At 31.9% G+C, this 6,850-nt stretch overlaps 1 protein-coding gene across 1 annotated transcript; it reads right to left on the bottom strand.

The window, feature by feature from the left end:
* Positions 1-3,780: 3,780 nt before the first annotated feature.
* Positions 3,781-6,650, bottom strand: LOC133033282 (glycerate dehydrogenase). Its single transcript, XM_061107988.1, has 13 exons — positions 6,292-6,650; positions 6,114-6,197; positions 5,882-6,022; positions 5,652-5,773; positions 5,455-5,536; positions 5,289-5,361; positions 5,108-5,199; positions 4,933-5,007; positions 4,723-4,830; positions 4,539-4,616; positions 4,400-4,444; positions 4,180-4,294; positions 3,781-4,078 (listed from the first exon to the last, which is right to left on the bottom strand). The coding sequence occupies exons 1-13, from the start codon at positions 6,412-6,414 to the stop codon at positions 4,056-4,058; spliced, it is 1,161 nt and encodes a 386-aa protein (XP_060963971.1). The 5' UTR covers positions 6,415-6,650; the 3' UTR covers positions 3,781-4,055.
* Between the last annotated feature and the right edge of the window lie 200 nt (positions 6,651-6,850).

The raw sequence follows: 6,850 nt of genomic DNA, 5'->3' as shown, positions 1-6,850 counted from the left end.
CATGTGAGTTCTTATTGGGTTATCGAGATTGTTGGTCATCCGGACCAGCTCGTTGGGTATAGAAGCGATCTTTACCTCTTAGCAGGAAGATCTTTATAGTCCTCGCATATATCTTGGTATATGTGAGTCTTAACCTGATCTTTGGTCCTGCTTCGTGCGAGCTACTCGAATGCGACTAGACACTGTCAAGGTCACATCATCCCACTAAGTCTGGTTTAGGTGAGGTTTGCACTCAAGAGGTCTCCTACTGACATCTCAGCCCTCCTCGAGGAGAGTGAGTCCACGTGTCATTTTTATGGAAGCCTAGTCTCGAGTTTTCAGGTGAGAAATTCTCACTATAACACATGCCCCTAGTTTCACGACTGACAGCTTATGTCATGAGGGAAACTATAAGCGAGAGGCAGGCGAAAGGTTGTCACGAGATGGTGACTTTTGGTTGTCTAATCGGGGGTTTCGAAAAGATGACTGTAATCATTATACTTAACCCATTTGGGGTTCCACGTCATCAAAACTTTTTGGAGTCGGAGTAAGCGTGGTTATGGATAACCGTTGGATTGTGAGACCTTAAGCATTCTCTTGCCACGTGTCTCCATCCTAATTAATGAGGGATAATGGTTTTTAAACCTCCTGATACGAAATGATCCTTTATTTCTTTTTTCTCTCATCCCAATTTAAAATTGTTATTATTACCGTATTTTATTTGTAATCGTTAGAATTATATGACTAAAATAAAGTGTTAATTATTAGAAAGGTGAAAAAAAATAAGAAAACATAGATGAATATATTTGGAAAATTTTTAGATATAGATATAAGATTATAAGATGGGTAAATATTATTTTGGATCTTGTGTTTTGCAAAAGTTATTAATTGGACTTTCTGTTTTGTTAATTGACAAAATGGACCCTGTATTTTCCAAAATAGTACAAATAGTACCCTAAATTGATTTTTTGTCAAAATAAAATTTAATAATAATTCAATCTAAATGTGCTATGACAAAAATATTTACATTTTCTAAATCTGTTCGTGTTAGGAATTGTCTTCAAGTTGGTTACATTGATGAAAAAAAAGCTGTCAAAAATTAAGCTCAGGGTCATATTTTTACCATTTTAGAAAATACATGGTCCATTTTATCATTTAATAAAATAGAAGGTCCAATCTGTAATCTTTGAAAAACACGCGGTCTAAAATAGTATTTACCCTTATAAGAGATATTATTATTTCTCATTTAATTCGAATTTAATTGTATATTTTTTTTAACAAAATTTAATTATAAAGTTAATTATTAGAAGCTAAGTAAATTTTAAAAAAATCGTATATAATCAAACAAAAAAATAATATACTAAAATTGGAAGTCACTTGTATAATAATAATAATAACTTTTCTTGAAAACGATGGAAAAGAGAATAGCAGAACAAATTTTACTATAAATTCTTGATAATTATCATGACTAAAGTCTTCGCTAAAAAATTAGAACTAAATTAGTAAATAGTACACTTAAAAAGTATAAAAAGTAGATATATTTGTGATTATTTTATGCTTATTAAAATATTCGAATTCAATGATTGTTAGGAGTATAAGTTTATAGTAATCACATAAATAAATATTTTTTTTTAATACTATACAGAAGTAAAAAATTAAATCTGCTTTGATTTATATATATACAAACTAAAAGATACTTCATGCGAGTGCATTAATAATTCTTCTAAAAATAGGTTCATTACTACATTAATTCTAATCGAGAGAGTACTTAGAAGATATCATTAAAAAATCAAAATAATAATTGATAAAATATCATTGAAAAATAATTTAATATGTACTCAATTTGTACATGAATTAGTAGGAAGAGAAAAAAATGAAAACAAAAAAGAAAGAAAAATAAGTATGACTGATAAGGGATTATGTATATATGTATAGACACATAATTGTTATTGAAAATTTTAATTTATACATGAATTAAGAGAGAGAGAAAAGAATGAAATGAAAAAAAAAAAAAAGAACAATCTATCACAAGTTATGATTTATGTATAGCCTATATATAGATAAATATTATATGGAGAATTTTTGTTAAAAAATTTGAAATAGTTATTATCTATATAAGAAAAAATAAATATTATAAAATATTATAATTTAGAGAAAGAAAATACAAAAGAGATGAGAATTTTCTTAATTAGTGTTTTATTTCAATAGATGATCTCCTATTTATACACATATAAGAGTCAAATATTAAGAAACTAAGAAAAAATAAAACTAAGAAAAAAGGAATATTAATTACAATTAATGGTAATAAATAAAAGATTTGGACATCCATATAATTATTAATATTTATAACACTCTCCCTTGGATGTTCATAATAACTGCCTCACTAAAAATCTCGCCAAGAAAATCCATTGGGACAAAACTCGGTTAAGGAAAAAAGAGTGCAATATGCAATAACTTCCCCTCATTTATTTGGTATTCATGGAGATCCTTTAATCGACACATTCTAATCTTGTAAACCATCTTTTCAAAAGTTGATGTTGGTAATGACTTTGTGAATAAGTCTGCAAGATTATCACTTGATCAAATTTGTTGAACATGGATATCACCATTCTCTTGAAGATTGTGTGTAAAGAAGAATTTTAGTTAAATGTATTTAGTTCTATCTCTTTTAATGTACCATCCTTTAAGTTGAGCGATGCAAGCAGCATTATTTTCATAGAGAATAATTGGTACTTCTTTATTAGATGTTAATCCACACGTTCCTCGAATATTTTGTGTCATTAATCTTGACCAAACACATTCTCGACTTGCCTCGTGAATTGTAAATATCTCAACATGATTTGAGGAAGTAGCCACCAGAGTTTACTTTGTTGACCGCCATGATATAGCAGTGTCACAACAAGTGAACAAATAGCCAGTTTGAGATCTAGCTTTATGTGGATCAGATAAATATCATGCATATGCGTAGCCGATAAGTTGTGACCTACAACTATTAGAATAGAACAATCTTTTATCAATAGTACCCTAGAGATAGCGAAGTATGTGCTTAATCCCTTTCTAATGTCTATATGCTAGAGCAAAACTAAATCTTGCTAACAAATTGACAATGAAAGCTATATCAGGTCTTGTACAATTTGTAAGATACATCAATGCTCTTATTGCACTAAGTTATGGTACTTCTGGACCAAGGAGCTCTTCATGTTCTTCTCTAGGTCGAAAATGATCTTTTTCCACATCAAGTGATCCTACCATTGGGCTACCGCTACTCAATGGGTGTGATTTATCCATATAAAACCGTCTCAAAATCTTTTCATTATAAGTTGATTGATGAATGAAAAATATTTTAAATGCTCAATTTGTAGACCAAGACAAGATTTTATTTTTCCTAAATCTTTCATTTCTTTCTTTAGATATTTCATAGCTTCTGAAAGTTTTTCAAGAGTTCCAATAATATTCAAATTATCAACACAAACAACAATGATAACAAACTCAGAATTTAAACTTTTTATAAAAACACATGGATAAATAGGATTATTTTTTATGTCCTTCATTTAATAAATATTCATTAAGTCGATTGTACATTTATCTTGATTGTTTTAATCCATACAATAATTTTTATAATTTAATTGAGCACATTTTTCGATTGTTTGAATTATATGCATTTAGACATCTTAAATTCTTCAGGGTTTTTTCTTTTTGCTTTTCTTGTATTTTTTTTAAGAAAAAAAAAATTAACTTAATATATATTATAGAATAACTGTATTAAAAAGGTCATATCCCACAAAATTTCAACATAAAATATTTTGAATAATAACACTTCATTATTATTATTATTATTATTCTTTTATAACCCAATATAATGAAGGCAAGTATCAACACAGCTTACTGGAGTACACAACACAGAGAATAGTAATTTCATGTAAAAATAGTCCTTTTAATATACATTAATATGTTGTTACTGCTTTTCTAATTTCATTTACCAATAGAGCCCATGATGCACTGTTCCATCAGCTAGAAAAATCACTCTTGTTTTGGCCCAAATGTGATTACTGATTACATCAACCTTAAATTCTCACTCAGAGCTTTGACACTGGTAAACCTGATTAAAAGATGAAACAAAACACAAACTTTGAACCCAAAAGAAATTTTCCTACTAAAGTATTGAATGAGTTTTATAGGTACCCAAATAAGAACTATTACCTAAAGCTTTGGCATTCACAATGCTAGGAGCTGCAGCTGGGGGTCTGGCATTCTCATTCAGAAATGGTTCGACCCGGTTGGGATCCGACCAGACTGGATAGCCCTTTATCTTTCCCTAAAGATTAAGGACACAAAACAAAAGTTTAGTACTTAACCAACAATTTGAACTAAGAAAGGTACCAATATATCATATATGTATCTAAGTTTGGTGAACACATACCAGGACATTAAGAGCAGCCAATGTTGCCATTCCTTCTCGAGTCCACTAAATAAGATACATATTTTATATTAATAAAGTAAAATGTTTGTTTGATACGAAAAATCTTGCTACTTAAGCTAGTTTTCAGAGGGTTTATTACCTTTGATGCAGAGGCAATATGAGGTACCACAATAGCATTCTTCATGTCGCCCAGTCCAGGTTTCATGTAAGGTTCATCCTGATACACACCAACTTCATAGCTTACTCATGATGATCATGCCCATATTGACTTATATATGGTGCTGTTTTATTATCCTTTTCAATGAGAAATGATCTGGTTTTACCTCGAAGACATCAAGTCCAACTCGGAACATAGGATTGTGTTTCAAGTGCTCAACAAGAGCAACTTCATCGATCACAGGGCCTCTACTACAGTTTATAAGGATTGCTTCCTACAAATAAAGATTCAACATACTTTAATTTTTAAGCTATCATGAACATATCATTTTTATGAGTTTATTTGAAATGAGTAGCATTTATGGAGAGACTTTCACCTTCTTCATCAAGGCAAGTCTTTCCTTGTTGACCAGATGATAAGTGGTTTTGTCCAGAATAGGATGAAGACTTATCTAGAAAGAACATCAATAGACAGAGATTTCGATATAAGTCATATATAAGACTGACCAATGAAAAGAAAGGGTGGAAACTAGAGTAACCATATATTTATACCACATCAGCTTGTTGGAGCACCTCATCCATGGAAGATGCTCTTTTCCAAGTCACAGGCTGTTCACCATTGGCTTTTAAGAATTCACCATAAGCTGCAGTGGATTAAAATACAAGTATGAGAAACAATTACAATAAGATCTTTATTTCACTTTTTTAAAAGAACAAATAAACTGAGACATGCCTGTGACAAATTTCTCTAGCCGTGTGGATTGATACAGATCAAAGTAAATTAGGTTCATCTTGAAACCTTCAACCTGTTAAGCCTCACAGTTGAGAATCATCTAGCTCACAAATTAGAAATAACTAAAAAAAACTTTTTAACGGATTGGTTATGAAAATAGTAGTACCATCATTCTTGCATATGCAGATCCAATACGACCAGCTCCAATAACACCAACAGTCTGTCCTTTGAGCAAATTCCCAACATACCTATCACATTTTAATGCTCATCGAATTAAGCATATCATTTTCTTTTTTAAGAGAAAATTAAGAATATCATAGTTGTTTCTTTTTTCCAAAATAAGTGGAAAGATTTGAGCCTTACAGATTAGGAAGCCACCCATCATATAAGCCTGCTCTCATGAACTCATCTGCTTCCACTATTCTTCTAGCAGCAGCTAAAGAAAGCGATGCTGCTAGCTCTGCTGTAGTTTCAGTAAGCACTCCCTACCATAGATATACATCTCCATAAAACACATGCATAACATGGGAAATAGAAGAGGTGAAAAAGGTACTACTAGAACATAACATGTTTGATTAGAGGTTAAAACTCACAGGAGTGTTCCCAACGGCAACTCCATACTTGTTAGCAGCATTAACATCGACATTGTTGTAACCAACAGCCATGTTACTGAATGCCTTGCCCCCTGCTTTGCTCAGTGCCGAAAACAAAGTCTCACCCCAATCTTCAGTCAACTATATAAGGAAGAGAAAAACAAAGAATCTAGTTACAAAAGAGGGAGAGTAACACTAATATATCATTATAATCACCAATAAGTAAACTCACCTGTCCAATAACTCCATCACACTTATCACCAATAAGGGCAATGATATCTTCAACAGACAGAATTGTTTTCTTCTGGGTACAAATCTGATTTGAAAAACAAACAATAATTTCATCAAACACCCAATACTCAAAAAAACATAGCTGAGTATGAAATATGAAGAATTTGTAATATTATTACTTCAACTCGACAGTCTTGTTCGACTAAAAGATTGATCCAGCGAGTTCCAGGCATGGGTTTGGTGCTGACAACTCTGTATTTCCCATTTGGGTTCCACACCTCAATCGAAACTGGTTTTGCCATTGAAGCTTCTATGCGAGCTAGCTAGCTCACTCAGTTGATATTGTTGATATGTAAGACTGTCGGGCAGCTCAGAAATAATGTCCCATTTAGTTATAGGGTGAGGTGCATGCCACTGTAACACGTAGTCTTCATTTATCTGATTCGCTAACCACGTGGAATGTTGACTTTTAAATGCATTGACCAGTTCTTGATTGGCTGATGGAGTGTACTATATTATTGTAGAGCTTAGTTGATTGGATTCGGATGGTGACATGATGTTGTGGTGGAAAAAAAGATAGTGTGTTGCTTAGGTGAGAGGCCAAGAAAGCTTCATGGTTTGAAGTTCTTGGACCTTACATAATGTTTAAGGATAATGATGACATGGCAGCATTTTATAGATGACACGTAATTCGTGGGCCCCATGAGGTCTTGTTTAGTTTGGAGTGTTTGGACTTTG

The sequence above is a fragment of the Cannabis sativa genome, unplaced genomic scaffold, assembly GCF_029168945.1.
Source record: "Cannabis sativa cultivar Pink pepper isolate KNU-18-1 unplaced genomic scaffold, ASM2916894v1 Contig3, whole genome shotgun sequence".
NCBI lineage: Eukaryota > Viridiplantae > Streptophyta > Magnoliopsida > Rosales > Cannabaceae > Cannabis > Cannabis sativa.
Note: the sequence above shows the minus strand (reverse complement) of the source record. Positions and strands in the feature narration are given on the sequence as shown.

Coding starts and splice junctions, on each gene's coding strand:
- LOC133033282 (XM_061107988.1), bottom strand. CDS start 6,414: ATGGCAAAACCAGTTTCGATTGAGGTGTGGAACCCAAATGGGAAATAC. Junction 5,362..5,454: donor CTGCATATGCAAGAATGATG/GTACTACTATTT, acceptor GAGGCTTAACAG/GTTGAAGGTTTCAAGATGAA. Junction 5,200..5,288: donor GCTAGAGAAATTTGTCACAG/GCATGTCTCAGT, acceptor AATCCACTGCAG/CTTATGGTGAATTCTTAAAA.